Source organism: Peromyscus leucopus, chromosome 5 (assembly GCF_004664715.2).
Source record: "Peromyscus leucopus breed LL Stock chromosome 5, UCI_PerLeu_2.1, whole genome shotgun sequence".
NCBI lineage: Eukaryota > Metazoa > Chordata > Mammalia > Rodentia > Cricetidae > Peromyscus > Peromyscus leucopus.
Genome location: NC_051067.1, coordinates 100,963,960 through 100,982,842, shown reverse-complemented (window position 1 = coordinate 100,982,842; position 18,883 = coordinate 100,963,960). Strand labels below are relative to the sequence as shown.

Below are 18,883 nucleotides of genomic sequence, written 5' to 3'. Positions count from 1 at the left end.
GCCTTCACGTTTTCACCATCCCTTTCTGCAGCAGCACTCAAGAGCTGTCCTTATACACAAATTATGTCTTCACATTGTCTGTCTCTGCCTCTTGACTGAGATTTTGAGGGCATCTTATCTCATTCATCTTTTAATTATCTGCACCTGGTCCTAAGTAGGAAACAACATGAGGTTTAATGCATGTGGATGAAAACTGGGTCGTCTTGCAGATGTATTTGTATATGCACTTGTTTATACGTTAATAAGACACTGATTTCTCACGGATTAATCAAACTCAACACTGTCATGGCTACGGACTCAACATAATGCCTTAGCACTTAATGAGATACACTTACAGTGAAGTGTTCAAAGGTAATGACAAGCTAGACAAGGTTGCCTGCTACAAGAGATCCTAACCTCACACATGCAAATTGCCACCATTTCTATTTCTCATATCGTACACAAAATGACAATGATCAGACTTAAAATTTCAGAAAACAATATAAATAGAAGGATGAATTTTTTCTTGTCTTTTGATTTATTCATTAATATAAATAAGCTTAATGCTGTATGTGTGTATAATTAGCAGCATTTCCTCACATACAGTTCATGTTATTAGAATTTTACTCTGATCTAATGAGAGAGGTGAGATAAAGGTTCATGAAGGGGAAACCATATTTTCCTGCTTTTACTGAGAGGTAGCAGAAATGAAAATGGGCAGGGGGGATTGTTGTATAGGTGTCAAAATGATATTGACAAAAGGCAACAATAATAAATTTGCATTTCCATATCAGGCAGTATGAACAAATTTACCACGGCAGGGAGAAAAAAAAGGAGTGGGAAGGGGTCTGCTGCAGGTTTTCAAGAAACAAAACAATAAGTTAACTACAGATCATTTTTAAAAATCCTGTACCTACTAAAGGGTAGGGCACAGAACATGTTCCAGATTTTCTGTATACAACATATATGTTCACCAAATGCTTTCCAAAACTGTGCAATTGCATGCTTGGCCTTGATTGGAACTTTAGAAATGGTGTTGGCTTGTATCTAATTATGAGTATCCTTACCTAAATGGCCTGCATACACCACTGCAAGACATGAATTACAGAAAAAAAAATAGACATACCAGGTCATGTGGAATCCACCTGGTAATCACAATCCTGGTAGATGTGTTGGGACCTCATCTCAAAACAAAACAACAAAAAGGATCACACTCCTTCACAGAACAGGATGCTTAGCATTTCCATCTGTTTCTCCTCCATCTCTCTTTTCACACATCTTCTCTCCCTGCCCCTCTTCTTCTTTCTCCTCATCTCCTCTCTTCACCTTTCTTTGTAAAATGTTTCTTTTCCTCATTCAATAGTCTTGGTCAGTAATTCAAACCAAAGGAAAACATAAACGGTCCTTCACCACTAAGCCCTCAGGACTTCAGTGATTTATAGTCTCTTTCCTCAGCAATATTTGCTACAAAGCAACTGGAGGTAATATTTAGAGGAAGTGGATATTTTCCACAATATCACCTCCTACTCCTCAGAGCATTTCCTGGTTATCCATCAGCAGTTCATAAAGACTTTAACACTGTATGAGCAATATGTCGACTTCCCTTTGCAATGGCAAGGAAAAACATATAAAAATAAACTTCCACTGAAGAGTACCGCAATGTCTCCCCAAATGAAACTGGCTGATAAACCAAATAAAATAGGCAGAAAAAAATGGAAGTTGATTTTTGCTTGTTTCCACGTACCCTGCCCAAAAGTTGTACACTGGGAAGATTTACTTCCTTTATTTACTTCTGTCTTTGAAGAGAGGAAGGCAGCTGTGTTTCCTTAAGTGTATATCTAGGATCTTAACTGAAGATAATGATTATTGTTGTTAATATTTTATAAGAAATCAAAGTAGAGATATCTGGAACATTTGAAATTGAATGAAAATTTAAAATCCATAAATAATGCTTTAAATGTGTATACTTCCCAAATTAAAATACACTTCCCAAATTAAAAAAGACAATTTACTTGGTGATGGCTCTTTGAAAGGATGTTGATTTAATATAGTGTTTTTGTTCTGCAAGCTGTAGTCATGCATATAGTTACATTGCTTTTCTTTTTGTCTGTGCACCATCTGTGTGATATAATATTTTAATCAACTCCCTTCTTCAAAATGCAAAATAAACATTTGTTTAAAAGGGAACCTTATATCCATACCTAGAAATAGGAATGTTATTTTTACTTACCACACTACAAGGTAAACTTCGAAATAAACTGAATGAATGCAAAACATTGTTCTTAGATTTAAACAAGACACTTGGAGTCTGCTTAAGGCTCTGATGACAAGTCAGCAGCATTCTGCTTGTTAGTGGCATCAGCACAGGCAGGAATAGAAATGTTCTCTCTTGACAAAAATTAGAAAGATAATTGAAAATGAGTAATTCACTACCTACTTATTCCATGGAGCTAGGATCTGTGTCACACCAGAAATCATAGCACCAGGGATACTACTTGCCTCATGCCAGATATTGGGCTTTTCTAAGAACTTTGGGTCAGACACAAACCATAGATAGAAAAGACAGTAATTTCCAAACAGATGCAGGATTTGAGGAAATCCTTGTATTTCACATTCTTGCTCTGCAAAAGGCAGGTGATTACACCTGCATCTCCAAATCTTTGTGTGGGATAAACAGAATGGTGTCATGCAAAACACTAGCACTGGGTTTCTCAGTTAATTCAAATTATCATTGACTCTTAGCACACTTACCTTCCTATTTAATCTATACCACAAACATGAAGAAGTCTCCATCCACTTAAGCCTCCGTTGCTATACGTTGTGTCTTCCTTCTTCACACAGGAAGCACATCTTGTAGAATTCAAGCTTTGCCTGAACTCTGAGTTTATTGATATTCTTAGGAAATTATAACCAATATTTTGATAAAGTTCTTAAATCTGCCTATCATAATGTGAATTCCATTAGCAAAAGGAATAGATATAGATGGATACATAGGTAGGTAGGTAGGCAGGCAGGCAGATAGATAGATAGATAGATAGATAGATAGATAGATAGATAGATAGATACATAGATACATAGATAGATAGAAGATAGATAGATAGATAGACAGATAGACAGATAGATAAACAGGTAGACAGACAGACAACAGACATGCGGGCAGGCATACAGATGACATATGAGTGGAGCAAACTCAGTTCCTGAACACTGATAGAATGACTTCATGACTGTGAATTAATTAAATGCTGCAGATTGAAGGTCAAATTATTTTGGACTAACTTTAGTCCCCTTCATAACTATTTACTTCCAACTTTTGTATCTTAACTTATATTCTTTAAACTGTTAGACAAATCTTTTGAAATGTATTATATACTCTATCTGTCTACAGCCAAGAGTGTTCTAACAATTGAAGGTTATAAGATAAAGATCGCTGTAAGGCATGGGATGGGTGCAGAATGAAGTCCAGAAGGTATAATAAAAACATTGTCAAATTGGCATATGAGAAAAGAGAGTTGACTGAACACCCTAGTGAGGCCATCTAAAACTCAGAGTGCCCAGAAGTAATATGAGGCTCACTATAATACAAGACTATACATCTTTGAGTTAATGCACGTGCCACAGGAATGTACTTTTAGGAATACATATAATAGGAAGACTCCTTAAATGAGTAGATAAACCCTTGCAATGCAAATAAGCTGTGTTACCACTCTAAAATTTCTTGAAAGCAGTGAGTCTGTATGCAGTGGGGCTACTAAGCTTTCCTGTCTCTCTCCTCTGGCTACTTTCCTGCCATGTGAAGTGAATTTCCTTTTGAACTGTTTCTGCTTTCTGCTGTCATTGTGTATCTCTGCTCAATTTTTTGTTTGGAGGCATAAGAATCTAAAACTCTTAGGAGTAAGCACCAACTCCCCAAATAAGGCAGTAATACCTGCTCTATTGTAATCTGCCGACTTGCTGTCGTTGTTGATGTATTTGACAAATGCACTAATTTATGATTTTTCTGTGCCAGTAAAAATGCATATACCATTCAAGGTCAGCAGAATTCATATTCCCAAGCCAAAGTCATTTATGTTTACTCAGAATATGGGATCTTGTAGGCTCTTGAGTATCAAAGCTGTTTTAGATCTAAGGCAGATAGATGGTAGATAGAAAAATGATAGATAGATGGATAAATAGATGATACAGAGAAAGATATAGATGAGGATGATATAGATGGATAGATTTGATAGATAAGTAGATGATAGTAATAGATAGATGATGACACAATCAAGTGACATAATGATAAAATACAAATTAATTACCTCTAAATATGTCTAAGTAGAAAGATTTTGAAAGTAATAAGATTATTCTCGGAAATGAAACTTTGAAATTAAGTCATTTATGTATGACATTCTGGAGAAGAAAAATTTCCTTCTTAAGACAAAAAGCAACTGTAAAGTCCCATCAGACTCCTCTAAAAGGCTTCTTGAACATCAAATATCTTTTGCAAAACACTTCATTGATTTAAGTGTAAATTAATCAGAAATGCACTGATTCTATCTCCCCTAGAATACACATGGATTTTCACATCCAGATGCATAATGCTTTTCCTATTCTCCACATCATTAGAAAGAGTGTTTTAGGTGCTCAAGGCTGACTCCCAAGTGTGCAGCTTTGCCCTTGATCCTTGCAAAGCAAGAGAAGTAGGCACTTTGCCAACAAACTTCTTTGGTTCTCCATCTGAATATGAAGGAAAGTAATGTGTTTCTTAGAATTCCATAAAGAAACAAAATAATTAATAAGCAATGCGACCTTGTCAGTCTTGGTCTCTCTGGGCAGGAGACAAGCACTACAGCAGAAACTAAGGTGTTAAAATATTGGAAATATGTTAGCCAATTTCTACTCTGACCAGGTGTCTCTGGTTTCCTCACCTAAAAAATGGGGGTACAGACCTATTTATCTTGCAGCTCACTGTGGGGAAACATAAGATAATAAATCAATAAAAATTTATTGAGCATTTCTTCTGTGCTCCTGGGGATTCAGAGACAAATAGACAAAATACATTTTCTGCTCTTAAAGGAAAATCTCAGCTCTGGATAGTGGGAATCTATTTTAAAGCTTTGTCTTTGGGGATGGAGTGACATGTTGGAGGGTATAATAGTAATGGGGACAGTAAAGTTGGCTTGATGGGGGGTCACTTGCTTCCTGAAAGGGACATTGCTTTATAAACACTCAGGTATTAAATTATGAGCTGCTAAGAGGCAGAGGTATATACTCATTAATACTCATTGCCATTGTAATTATGATTGCTATGAGTGATACTTATTATGATCATGCATCACCATTAGGGATCTAACCTGTCTTCCTATGTTCACACTAATTGTGTCAGTCAGACATAGCTTTATATCATTTTGATTATTCAGCCTTTAGTTCTTCTTTCTTGACTGTTTTATTTTTGTCCAAGGAGATTGAATTTCCTGGGTTTGCTTTGTTTTAACCATGATTTTCTCTCTCTCTCTTCCCAGTGAAATCTGTTATCTCTTTGAGCTCCCTACCCCGATCTGTTGGACCATCTGATTTTCTAAGTCCAAATCTGGGTCTATGTCTAGTTAGCTGCTGAAAATAATGCCATAGTTACTTCTGCAGCCATATTCACTTATTGATCACCTTAAATAATATGAAAGCTAAACATGGACTATAGATTGGGCTTTAAGCTAAGTTTAGAAATCGCAGATATGAATAATAGACTCCTCCTTGCTGTCCAAGAAAGAAACAGCTCTCACCTCAAAGGGATAAAATGAGCCATATATGAGTGAACATGTTTCACTGAGGCAGCAGTTTCATGAGACTTTATAGTAATAGAATAAAGAAAGTTATAACATAACACAGTTTTCAAACATGTTGGTATGTATATTAGTCAGGTAAATTACAGCAAAGCAGGAAATACTCTGCTCTAAGACTTGGATGCTGTTGTTTTTTTTTTTTTTTTTTTTTGTTTTTTTTTTTTTTTTTTTTTTTTTTTTTTTTTTGGTTTTTCAAGACAGGGTTTCTCTGTGTAGCTTTGTGCCTTTCCTGGAACTCACTTAGTAGCCCAGGCTGGCCTCGAACTCACAAAGATCCGCCTGGCTCTGCCTCCCGAGTGCTGGGATTAAAGGCGTACGCCACAACTGCCCGGCAAAAGTTTTGTTTTTGTTTTTATTTTGAGACAGGGTTTCTCTGTGTAGCTTTGTCTTTCCTGAAACTAGCTCTGTAGCCCAGGCTGGCCTTGAACTCACAGAGATCCGCCTGTCTCTGCCTCCCTAGTGCTGGGATTAAAGGCGTGTGCCACCACCGCCCAGCGGGATGCTGTCTTATAGCATTCTTACTTAGCTCTTTGGTTGGCGAATACTAGGGGTCTGTTCACAAAGTCTAAAGCATTATCTAATAGGCACAAAAAATGAACATATGTGCAGGAGTCCAGTGAATGTATATTAAGTGGGCTTAAGATGCCCCAAGATAACATAGATCTGGACATGCAGCATTCAAAACTCTTAACATCATTGAAATTAGACACAACTTCTTTCCAGCCACTCCTAGTCATACTATTCAAGGAGTTCAGAATCAATCAAGTAATGACAGCAGACAAAGAAGCATACATAACAGGACAGTATATGAAGCCCCACACTAGATAGTAAATAGTGACAGGAGCTTGTAAGTGGGCAGATGATAAAGACTGAGAACACACTTCTATTGTGTAGCTAGTACCAGTAACGTGAAACGTTTCTACCCCCCTTAGAGTGGGGAGGGAGGCTCCTAAAACTGAAAAAATAAAATAAAGCAACATTATAAAAGCAGCACATAATCGCTGAGAAGAAAAAGACAGAGACTACACAGCTGAGCTGCCTACAAATGATGTCTGAAGTCCTAATAGTGCAGCTTTCATGAGTTGACCAATACACTAGGTTTCTTGCTGATGCAGATACCTTTGAGTCACCCATGCTGTTGCAAGTAAGCACTTATCCATGCTTCTGCAAGTAACCCAGTAAACTTCTTGGTTCTCTGAGCTATACGAGGGTGGAATCATTTGATGGATCTTCCATTTGTGCAATCCCCAAGCATTTTTTTCACATGTCAATGTCACACAGCAACATTATATTTGTGGTTGTGTTAGTTAACTTTGTGTTACGGTGAGAAAATACTCGACAGATTGTAGGGAGAAAAGATTGGTTTTTGGCTCTTGGTTTTAGAAATTTCAGCTGAAAGTTTGCATTGTTGTCTTCTGGTCTGTGGTGAGGCAGTAAAATAGTGAGGAGGTTATACTGCCCTCTGGAGGCTGGGAAGTAGAAATGAAGAAGAGCCAGGGCTCTAATATAGACTACAAGGATTTGCCTCTTTGCTCCCATCAAAGCCACATCCTAAAGATGCTAAATCTTTCAATGATGTTACTGGCTTCCAGTCCTCTAGCACATAGACTACATGTAGCACATTTTACTCCAAACCACAAGAGAGATGGATATGGAAATACAGCATGAGTATTATTTATTTGAGAGAGAATGTCATCTCTTTATGTTCAGGGTCTGTTCAATCAGCTGATCTCCATTAGTCTCAGCATGTAGAGCCAAACCTAAGGGCAACTCCAAGGAGTGACTCTGATGTAGGTGTTAGGAGTGAGACCCTCAATATTAATCAGCAACACAATAATGCATATTCAAGTAGATAAATAATTAATGTCAAAGAAAATAAAGTTGCTCATTTTATAAATTAAAGCCTCAGTCAAGATCTGGGAAAAGCCGTACCATCCTCCTCAGCCTTGATTCATGAATTCTACCCAGATTTCTTCCCTTAAGGCCTTTCTATCTACAAGGCTATTCAGAGTTTGATCTTGAGAGCCTATGGCTTCCAGGGAATTAGATGAATAAAGCCTCCTCAACAGAGGTCATCTGGTATGAAGCTGACCCACGGTTGGCAAATCACTTTACCTCTTAAGTTCTGGCCTGTTCAAGAGCATCCTGCCAAAAGTTCTTTACCCAGGCATGAATATGGATGGCCAATCTTTTTCCTTGTCTCTAAGCTCTGGTGCTTTCCTGACTTAGAACTTATACTGGAGGCCATTTCATTGGATGGTGGCAGATTTCCCCTTCTATAAAATCTTCCTTTATCTCGTGTATGCCTTATGAAAAATCACATTATTTCTCCTTTAGGTCATTAAATAAGAAATATTAAACCATGTTTCTTTATCAGATTTCAAGACTGAAATAACTTGCTTCTAACATTAGTTGATTTTAGTTTTATAATTATTTAGATAGGAGAAGGGCAGATAGAATAAAAAAAGCCTGCCTTTTTCTTTCTTTCTTTTTCCTTTTTGGTGTGGAAAAACTTGGGAGTGAACTGAGAACCTCATTCACACTGGGAGGTAAATATTAAACCACTGAACTATTTGTAAATCCCAAGAAAGACTATTTTTTTTCTCCAAGAAATATTGTTGCATGAACAAGGTATAAACTATTTAGAAAATGACAATTTAGAAAAAGATGCAAGGAGGGTGGTTTGCCTGGAGCTCAGAATGTGCTGCAGAACAGTGGGAGGTACCATTTAAAGGGTGATGGAGAGCTGGCAGAATGTTTTGTCTGGCCAGGAGACAAAAAGAAAATCATACAATTAGGACAGAATACACTGTACGGATGTAGGAAATGATCTATTCTCTGGCTGTCTGTTCTTCTCAAGTAGTGGGGATATTACAGGGTCACAAAAGAGAGAATGACTACATGCATCCATAACTAGATAGTACTCTTTCAACATCCTGTGAGTGAAACATTCTTATACACACAGAGACAAGTGAGGCCCAGAGAAGATATCAAACCAGTTAATTAGCTAGTCAAAATTAAGGAGATAATCATGCTATTCCAAAAGATGAAACAATACTTTTAAAGGGCCTCAAATACCTTACTTTTTGTTGCAAGCATCAGTCCCTTTCTGTGACATCTAACTAAGTCATAGGACATACCAACTCCATTACTATAAAATGAAGACATGCTGTAAGGACTCTTCTGTCTCTAAAAGTCTGTTACTGAGAAGCTTGTGTAATAACAGACCTGCTCATCTCACACAATTGTTGCAAAGATCACATAGGAAAGTCAGTTTGTTTAGACTGATAATAAGTACTATACAAATGTTAATTGTAGTAATAGAACTGTGATAATCTTAAATAACAAAACTGAGCAATTAAACACGACTTTGAATGTGTTTTCATTCTATTATTCCCAAACAACATCCACGAGTATATGAGTATATTTATTATGCTGAATCAGAATCACTTTGCCCAACTCCCCCCCTCCCCCGGAGCTGAGGACTGAACCCAGGGCCTTGTGCTTGCTAGGCAAGTGCTCTACTACTTACCTAAATCCCCAACCCCCTTTGCCTAGTTGTTTTTAAGAGATATAAATTATCTTTGAAAGGTTTGGTTTAACTTAGTACCTGTGGATTCTGGGGTATATATTGTAGACCAATTTACCACTAGGTGTTGTGATAGTGTTTGCAAATGTAAACATTAGCTTCTGTTTAATTTCAACCGATGAGTCCTTTGTACATCGTGATAAAACTTGAATTAAAAGTATTTTATAAGGGGCTGAAAGTATCCCTCTGTGATAGAATACATATCCAACTTTAAAGAGAAGATAGATTTGAGTTCCTGTATGGCACACACATAAAAAGTAGATTATTATAATCTCACATTAGTGCAATTTTAATATTGAGAAGTAGCATCAGGCATCATCCATCTTGATTTATACTTTTTTTTATTTGTAGTTACATGCATGTGTGATTGTGAATGATTATGTAGATGTGAGTGCAGGTGCCCTTAGACACTAGATGGGTGGGTCCACCAGAGCTGGAGTTATAGGCCCAAGGTGAGTGTTTGGAACCGAACTCAGGTCTGTTAGAGCAATGCACATTCTTCAACACTGAGCCATATTTTCAGCCTTACTGTCAGACATTTTAAATATAAATAAATGTAGTCTTATTAATTGTGGGATCTGGGAAGAAATCACTTAATTTCCTGATCCTTAGCTTTGTGGTACATTGAAGTATGGAAGGATGAAAATAATGACTACTATCCACAGAGCTTCAATAATTAGAGATGCTGAGAGTAAACAATCCAATGGGGCATATTATATGGTTGCTTGCCTTACTCTGCATTTGCCCTTTAAAATATTAAAGTCAGAGGATGCTGACCAAACATAATGCTGCATAATAATATCAATAAAAGAAACTCCAAGTTGTGTAACAGGTACTGGAATCCAGTCATTTGAATAATGCCTTGGCATTTCTTCTGTACTTAGGGTAACTCTTTAATGGAGTGTTTGTCTGAATAAAGTTACCTTCTGTTATTATTATTTTGCATAAAATATAGGGAGATATGCCCAGTGTATGCTGTGTAAGATTCCTTTCTCACTCTTGAGCTATATTTACTATAGGCAGCCATGTTTGCAGGAACCACTACATTTTTCTTTTCTGAATACTTTTTGCAGGCCTTGTCATTCCAAATCTCTTAAGCAAATTCACTATTTACAGTGGCAATGGTTTTAACGCCACGTTTATGAAAATACAGAATCTTGATTATATTCCCCTATAGACTACTGAGGAGAATTTGAAACCCTGTTAGTAGATGAAAAGTGAGTCCAACTGTATATCAAATTGTGGCTGAGGAACTGAAATTGTTTTATAAGCTTCAATTAAGCCTCATACCACCCCCCTGAGGTAAGAAAGAAGTATTATGCACTTTTATGGAGAGGCAAACTCCAAGCCCATGGAGAGGTTAATCAATTTGCATCAAAGGCCTTATAGCTGGTCTGAGGTGGAAGTGGGAACAAAACAGAATTTCTTCCTGGGGAGCAACTTACCTCCTTTTATTTGCCTGATTACCACAGTGCATGAAACTTGGGGAAAAATCATGATGAATGCTCAAAAGAAACCCCTGAGAAAAGATTAACGTTCGCTTTACAGTTTAGTAAATGAGTGATTTGTTTTGCATGCAAAAGCAACAACACCTTTTTTGTTTTGCCAAACACTTGTGTGGAAATGACCCTGCTGAGGAAAAAAGAGGGAGAGTGGAGCAGTTCAGGAATGAGGACAATTGGTGGATTGCTTTTTTTCTTTCTTCCTTCTGCTTCTTTCTACATAGCAACCTGCGCAGATATTGCTCGCTAGAGGGCACTTGAAGTAGAAGGAAAAAAAAAAGCTTCGATATCCATCTAACAGGACCGGTGCCTGCGCAAGCAGAAGAGAAACGGACGAGCAGTAGCCAGTTTCCCACACGGCAGCACCTGTAATAAATGAGCAAAAACATCCTTAGACAGCAGTATTCAGCTTTGACTGACAAAGAAATCCTGCACACAGTCTCTGAAATGGCATTTCCTTTCAACTTTTCAGCATTTCTCAAATATGCACATGTGCCTTTCTCTCTAATAAATGACTTGATAACAACTAATCAGAACCAGAAACCTTATTTGATGCATAAGAGGACAATGTGCAGCACTTCCACTTATCTGAAATCATCTTTGTATCTATAATGATATTTAAAGGTAAGCACATGTATTTAAATAATGGTAATTATCTAAAAGATGCTCAGATCAATTAAATCAAACATATTTTAATGTTCAATAAAGTATTTTATAATTGATAAGTAGCATATAAGAGGCGTGTTTCTCTTCTATTTTGCTTAAAAATAATGTGAAATATTTCTTCAACTTTTTTTTTTTTTTTTTTAAATCTTCTTAGCTCCCAGGTAAGCAAGAAGGGTCTGGGATCTTAATTTAGTTATTATTCCCACGTAAGATAATAAAAGAGAAAGAAAGATTAAAACCTAAATGCTCAGTGTTTAGTCCACAAGACAGGCTGGCTTATGTGATAGCTTTGTCCAGTCCCTTTAAATCTATCTGCTTTCCCCTCCCTCCCTCACTTCTGTTCAGAAGCTGAATTGGGGCTTATCTCCTTTCTAGCACCTGGGAAGATGGGAGATAATGCCATTCTGAAGACCTTCTCCAAAATGCTCTCTGCACAGATGTGGTTTTTCAGAAAGTGTTTATACCTCCATTTACACAAAATATAATGGCAAGCTCGAGATGAGCAATTATAGTCAATATTCAGAGATACAGCCCTAATTTCAGGGACAGCTAAAACCAGTGGAGAAGCTCAGCATCTGTAGTTCTAAACTGCAGCCTTAGAGAGGATTTTACTTCAAGAATTGGTAATCACTTCTAAAACAAAGTTAGTTATTAAATCCCATAATCAATACATCTGAAGTAGTCACAGGGAGATTTAGGGTACTTACAAATTTTCTGTTTATTTCTGTTACTTCTGATAATATTTTGTTGTAACCAGAATACTTTAGTACAAAAAAAAAAAAAGGCTTACTATACACTCATTTTTTTTCTTCCTCAATTTTACATTTATCATATGAAAAAGAAATTGCCTAAGGCTGTGGCTCTCAAATTTGCAAGCAATGGGATTCCCTGGAACATTTGTTACAACCCAGATTTCTAAACAGCACCAAGATTCTGGGCCCCACATTTCCATTTCTGAAAAACCTTCAGAAGATGCTGGGGCAGAAAGCCTTCAAAGGAGCAGGCTGAGCAGCTCTCTCTTGAGGAAATACCCATAATTGCTCAGTTATTCAATTTTCTTAGTTTGGGCACCATCTTATATCTATCTCTTAATGATTTTATTAGTTCATTGGTTTCAAACAATCTCATATAAGTTTTTAAAGCTATCCTGTTTAATAAATATTTATTAACTTTTCTGAAAAGTTCTTTTGTTCTTAAGACTTCTTCAGTTTTGTAATTTAAAAGAAGATTGAGGGGCTGGACTGATAGTTCTATGATCAAAAGCACACACTGCTCTTTCAGAGGACTATAGTTCTAATCCCAGTACCAACTCAGGTGGCTCACAACCTCCTGTAACAATTCCAGGATGTCTGATGCCCTCTTCTGGCTTCTGCAGGCATCTGCATAGTAGTTAGACACATAAAGACAATTGACTATAAATGACCAAATCCTCTTAAAAGAAGTTCAATTTTATTTTCTTGATTCTTAACCCCCTTTTCTCTCTCTGCTAGGAATTGAACATAGAGTTTTATGCACAGTAGACGATCACTGTCTTCTGAGCTGCAAGACCACCTCCAAAGTGGTCTTCTTTTGTGCCTAAGGTCATAGTTACTGCATACTCTTTACCCTCCCAAGCCCACAGATGGGCGTAGTTCCAGGGTGCTCATCCTGAGAAAATGTACAGAGAAGACTCTGTGTATTACACATTGTATTTGGGCTGCTTCAGATTACAAATGCTAAACATTTCTATTGTAAGTGATAACATTATAGGCAGTTATTGCAGTGTAAAATTCAGTCATTCACAGAATCTGCATTCCACAATTTTAAGACTGGTACATGCAGGGCAAAATCCCATGCATTCATCAGCTCATGTAAGACTGAAATGGGAGGAAAAAAAAAAAAAAAAACCCAGTCATTACCCCATATTAAATATCCATGTTTTTATTGTTTTAGTTTAGTTTTTAAATGTGTGCTGAAGGGGGTGAAAGGAGAAGGTTGCATCCTATTCCAGCCAATAACAGCTGCCCTCTCTTGCCTTCCCTGATGCAAATGGAGAAATTGGAGTTACAGCTGTCACATCTTCCTATCTCTCCCTTTCTTATAAGTGTGTTAACTGGTGGCTTTGATTAAACCTCTAACTAACTAGCTGGTTTTTTTTTTTGTTTTTTTTTTTTAAATACTGTTTCCATTAGTCAAAATTATGACAAAGGCTCAGTTCGGAGTGAACAAAAGAATTACTTCACGAAACCTTCATCCCAGTGAACTCATCCTCGAATCTGACTGCCTCTGGAGCCAGGAAGGGTCCTCCTGCCTCACTGCACTTTTTGTTCCACTGACACATTTCTGTCTCAGACTGTGCTCCCGTTCTGTCCCAGCTTTCCTCACTAGTCCTGCTCAGTGAAGTTCCACAGCACAGGCCATTGCAGTCTCCATTTGAAAAAGCTGGTAGAGTACCACCCTCTCCTGCTGGAAGTCTATGACTCCTCAGAGGATGCCGAAAAGAAAACACTTTCTTGAGGGGTACAGTCTCACCCCTGAGACTTTGCACTGCTTCCTATTAAGTGTGGGTGGAATCGTTAAAGAGACAAATGCCTTGCCTTTAGGCATCCCTGATTATTTTAGAAATATCCTGATAGGGCTTTTAACATTATCTTAATCCTCTTTCACACCTCTTAATCACCCAGGCCTCCCTTAAGACACTGTCAGGAAATTCCTTGCAGAGTTTCAAGTGGAGATTAGAGATGTGGAGAGGGTCACCTTAAACTCAAGCAGACCAAGAGTCAGTAAAGATAACATGCTTTGATATTTCGAGAGTAAACATGATGCAGTGAGTCAAAGCAAACTTACAACCAAACTCAGGTGACATTGGATTCTGATTCCTCCAGTTTGTCAGCGGAGTTTTTCTTGTTAAGAAAATTAGATCAGAGGATAGCCTCTCTATAGCAATCTTTTCTTTTGAGATGACTTTGTTACTTGTGACAATCCCCAGCCTTCAGGAACATATGACCTTTCCTTTACTTCTCATAGATGTAAGAAAGTACCCCCAGGAAAGGTTCAGACCATTTGTTCAAAGTGAAAATGAATGTCTGAAAATTAAGCACAACCTAAGATGTGATCTATTTCTTTGTCCACTTGGGACTGTCTGGTCTAACAGCAGTTATAATTTGATTGAGGTTTGACTGCTCTTCTTTTCCAAGACAGAATTAGCCAGTTCCAGAATACCTCATGAGCAGACACAGCTTTAAAGTGAACAAACGGTTACTTAGTGACTGCTTGATGGAAAAACGCTCCCTGCGTCCCCCTGCCCAAATAAGTTACCAAGTTTCTTTCTTAGGTTAACTCGAATATGAATCAGATAGATATCAAACAGATAGTCAATATCCTCAATGTTTTACGGTGGGAGGTTAGATGTAGCATCAGAAAAGGCAAATTTGCATAAGTATTATAAGCATATTGTGCCTATTTTCCCATTCTGTTCACTGCGTCTCATTAATTCGAGTCAGACAGTACAGGATCTACAGCCCGAGCGTCTGCTCCTCTGTACCCCTTCTGCTGCAGCTCTGTCCCCAGATGGTCAAAATCCATCCCCAGAGCTCACATCTAGTCTAGTGAGTCAGAAATGGAATAAACCCCGATCTCCTATGGATGAGAGTTTTGAAGCAAGGTAAGGGACATTTAATTTGTCTTGTATTTCCCTGTGATAAACGACGATCAGAGATCAGAGCTGCTGGATATTATGTCCACGTGTTAGCCTCGGTGATCACAAGAGACCCAGGTCTGGTATTCGCCGACCCCTTCTTGCATTGACTTATACCTGGGTGCCCGTTCCTTAATATCTGAGTGCTGAGAGGAGTTTATCAAAGGACTGGAGAAGCCAAGAATAGGGTGTCTCTTGGTAGAGAGGGGAGCTACAAGGACAACTCGTCCCCCCCCCGCCCCGCCCCACCGCAGGCTGGCGGGTAGGGAGTTCAGCGCACATTGATACGGCTAGCCAGACCCTCCCCTTCTGGCTACAGCAAGTTCTGCCCATTTTCTTCCCATTCACTTAACTGCAAGTCCCTCTTGACTGCCTCTACTGTCCCTCCTCCTGCCCTCCCCAAAGGAGGAGAAACACTAGGACATCAGGAAGGCGCTCCACTCCAGGATCGCGACCCACCACCAAGAAACCAGTAGCACATGAGTTGTAGCAGGCAGTGGTCTTGCAAATGGGCAATTGCTTATGCAAGACGTCTTCAGAATAAGGGAAAATGTGAACGGCCCACGCGCTGCAGCATCCTAACCCTCCACAGAAACCAGCTTTGGGTGTCTGAGACGCTTTTCAAGATAACGCTAGCCTCAGGGCTCAGGTGAGACCTAGAGAGAGAAAGCTGGCGGGTACCTCCTGTGCATCCTTTTTTCATCTGCCAGCAGTCTTTATCCAACAGCTTGGCCGCTCGGCGGGCTGCGCGCAGAGCGTGGAAGGGCTCATCTTCACCGGGTGAATCCCGCGGCGGAGGCGCGCGGGGCGTGCTCGCGAGCGATCAGCGAAAAGTTGTGCGCACTCTTGGTAGGAGGAAAGGGAGTGGAGACCGAGCGCGGGAGAGCGCAGGGGCAAGGCAGGGAGGGGGCGGGGTGGGGGACTGCTTACATGAATTTCCAAGTGGTAGACCTGCCTCGGAGCTCTGCCCAATGAGATCCGTCAGGGGAGGCACCCGGCTCACTTTTCCACATCACTTCACAGTTACATTTGGCAGGCAAGCGGGCTCGCACGCCGGAGCGCTCGGCCCAGAATTAGTGGATGAATTTCGAATCTCCCTGCCTCTTCGAAGCTCCTCCGCCGCCGCTTTGGGCATAAACCAGAGCGTCAACACGCCAGCTGTACTTTTGGGCTGCGGACACCCAGAGCCCAGCGCGCCCGCTTTGCGTCTCCGCACCAGGCTCCGCAGCTCCGAGAGGCATGAACACGATTCGGAGGCGACTACCGGGAGAGCGGGCATTCGTGGACACTTGCCGCCCTCAGGAGATGACCCCCAGCTCCTCCGGCCATTTATGAACCTGGAGGCTTGAGGTTTTTCCGCAGCCCGGAGCCCGTGACCTGAGTAAGTACTATTCCCTAACCCTGTACGCCTCCGGGCGGGGAAGAGCCGGAGGGATTGCTTCCTTTCGGAATTCCCACGCGCCCCCCGGACACCTTACGCACCTGGTGGACGAGGGATACTAGCCTGGTACCCGCCGCCGAGCCGCGTCTCCTTTCGCGGCATCTGTAGCTGATGGGGATGCCTTCTGTCTAACGGGTTTTGCAAACTGCTCTCCGAGCAGATAGGAAGGAGTCTGGAGCCCCAGGCTGCCCCCCTCCAGTTTCTCCGCCGCCCTCTCATCCTCCCGGTCGCTTGGCGACTTCACCCTGGAGACGCAGGCAGGCGCTGCTGCAGCCGGTGCGCCTTCACTGCGGGGTCGGTGCGGTGAAAGGGAAATACTCGCCGCCTGCACAGAGGAGGTTGTGAGCCTGAAAGGAAAGCAGGCTAAGGGACCAGAGAAGCTCCTGTTTTTCTGCATGCCCCCACCTCTTAACCGTGGGAGGGCGACCCCATCGGTTGGGCCAAGGGCTACCGCTCTGCCGCGAAAGCCCCAGTGCCAGGATTTTCCACAAGTGTCTGTTCCAGGTTGGGGGGCGCGGTGCCAGCTGCAAACTTGCTGAGCTCCGGGGCCACCTAGCCACCATGCAGTCACCAAGACGCTGCTCCGCACCAGCGGAAGACCTCCAGGCAGTCCAGCCAGTGCTTGCAAGACTGCACCCATAGGCCCCCCGAAGCACCGGATGACTTCTCCCTCCCCCAGAGCCCATGGTGCAGAAAGATATACCGTGATCTTGGTGCTCAGCATCGGCCAAACCTTGGGGTCCAGCCGCGCCCCTCCCCGACTGGAAGCGAATGGGGACTCCTGGCTACTTTCTGCCAGCATGGTAACAGGTTCATGAGGGATCTACCCTGGTTTCCCATAGCTCTGGCCAAGCCTGGTAAACCGTGTGAATGTGCGGCCAGCAATGCTGATACCAACAGGTATCTAACAATTCCTCTTTTTTTTTTTTTTTCTTTTTCTTTTTCCCTTCCCAAGAATAAAGCCTCTCCTCACCCAATCTTGTAAAAATCTCAAAGTTTTGTGCTGGTGGCCCCTTGCCCAAAGGCATAGAACCTGAGACACATCAATGACTAGCCTGTTAGCCTCTGAGCGGAGATGGCAGCTGTTAGCTTGGATTGCTAAACGTAAGAAATCAAACAACATTAATTGTTTATTGTTGCAAACGCACAACATTAGTCCGTAATGGAAAATCAGGCTGGCAGCTGCTCACTTGAGCTCCAATTAAAGGGCAGAGCTTATAACCAAGCAACCGGGAGGGAGAAGTCCTTTCAACTTTGCCCTGGTTTCTGAGGGTTGCAGGCAGTTTCCTCCTTAGGGGGCACGATCCCAACAATCCCTTTGCTCATCGAAGCTGCTAACCAGATCAGCAGCTATTTTCTGTTAACATTCTTCACAGTGTGGGAATGAGCGGACGTCTGAGATAGTATGCAAGAGCGGTGGCCTCTCACAACAGGGACTATCGCCAAGCAGATAGAGAAACTGGGGTTGGCTGGTGCCGTTTTGACATTCCCTCCTCTTTATAAGTCTGACAGCCATCTGGATGCTTAAAAGCTCTAGCTAGGCTGTCACCTCTGCCTTCATTATATGAGCATTTCAACTGGAAAACTATATGTGAGAAAGAGATATTTATGTAAGATTTGAAAGTGGGATTTTCCATCCATTCAGTCTCACTGCTGTACTTCACTGCATGCAAAATGAGCCCTGTCGTTCTGCTAAACACTACTGAAATTTCTCCTAGCTACCGCCTTTCATCAGTGGCCGGTTTGGCAGAGATTTTGTCTGTAATATGTGTGTTTGTGAATGTGTTTGTGTGTGTATGTGTGTTGAGGTGGGGATGTGTCTTTTACTGGAGAGACTTGCACCTTTGAAGGTTGTTTTGCGAGGGTTATATATTTTTTTTTCTCTATCAAAGACAGCTCTTCATAATAGCGATGTGCACATAGGTTTACCCACCTCCCTCTGTGGTTGAAATTCTAGGACCGGCTCTCTTAAACAATAAAGGGGCAGCAGATTTCTCTAAGTCAGCTTTAGCGGATTGAAAAACTCCTTGTCAGACTGTCAATTTTTTTTTCCTGCAAAAGTCCCATGGACTTTTAAACTGTGTGTGTGTGTGTGTGTGTGTGTGTGTGTGTGTGTGTGTGTATTTCCTTTTCTTTTTTTCCCCTCTGGCCTCAGAAGAGGGTGACTAATTGAGGAAAATTCCTTGTGAAAATAAATAGAGGATCCTTTCT

General features: G+C 40.7%; 2 protein-coding genes across 4 annotated transcripts in view; one reads left to right on the top strand and one right to left on the bottom strand.

The window, feature by feature from the left end:
• Positions 1-10,821: 10,821 nt before the first annotated feature.
• On the bottom strand, positions 10,822-17,436 carry LOC119088072. The gene is made up of 2 exons (XM_037206165.1): positions 16,714-17,436; positions 10,822-11,255 (listed from the first exon to the last, which is right to left on the bottom strand). The coding sequence occupies exon 1, from the start codon at positions 17,394-17,396 to the stop codon at positions 16,731-16,733; it is 666 nt and encodes a 221-aa protein (XP_037062060.1). The 5' UTR covers positions 17,397-17,436; the 3' UTR covers positions 10,822-11,255; positions 16,714-16,730.
• The window catches only part of Cdh8 (cadherin 8), a 368,270-nt gene continuing 365,605 nt past the window's right edge, over positions 16,219-18,883 (top strand). For all 3 annotated transcript variants that reach the window (XM_028890179.2, XM_028890178.2, XM_028890177.2), the window contains exon 1: positions 16,219-16,612. The gene's annotated coding sequence lies outside the window, so the exon portion shown is untranslated. The remainder of the gene's footprint in view (positions 16,613-18,883) is intronic.

Bases quoted from the DNA above. Each gene is read 5' to 3' on its own strand.
- LOC119088072 (XM_037206165.1), bottom strand. From the start codon at position 17,396: ATGCTGAGCACCAAGATCACGGTATATCTTTCTGCACCATGGGCTCTG.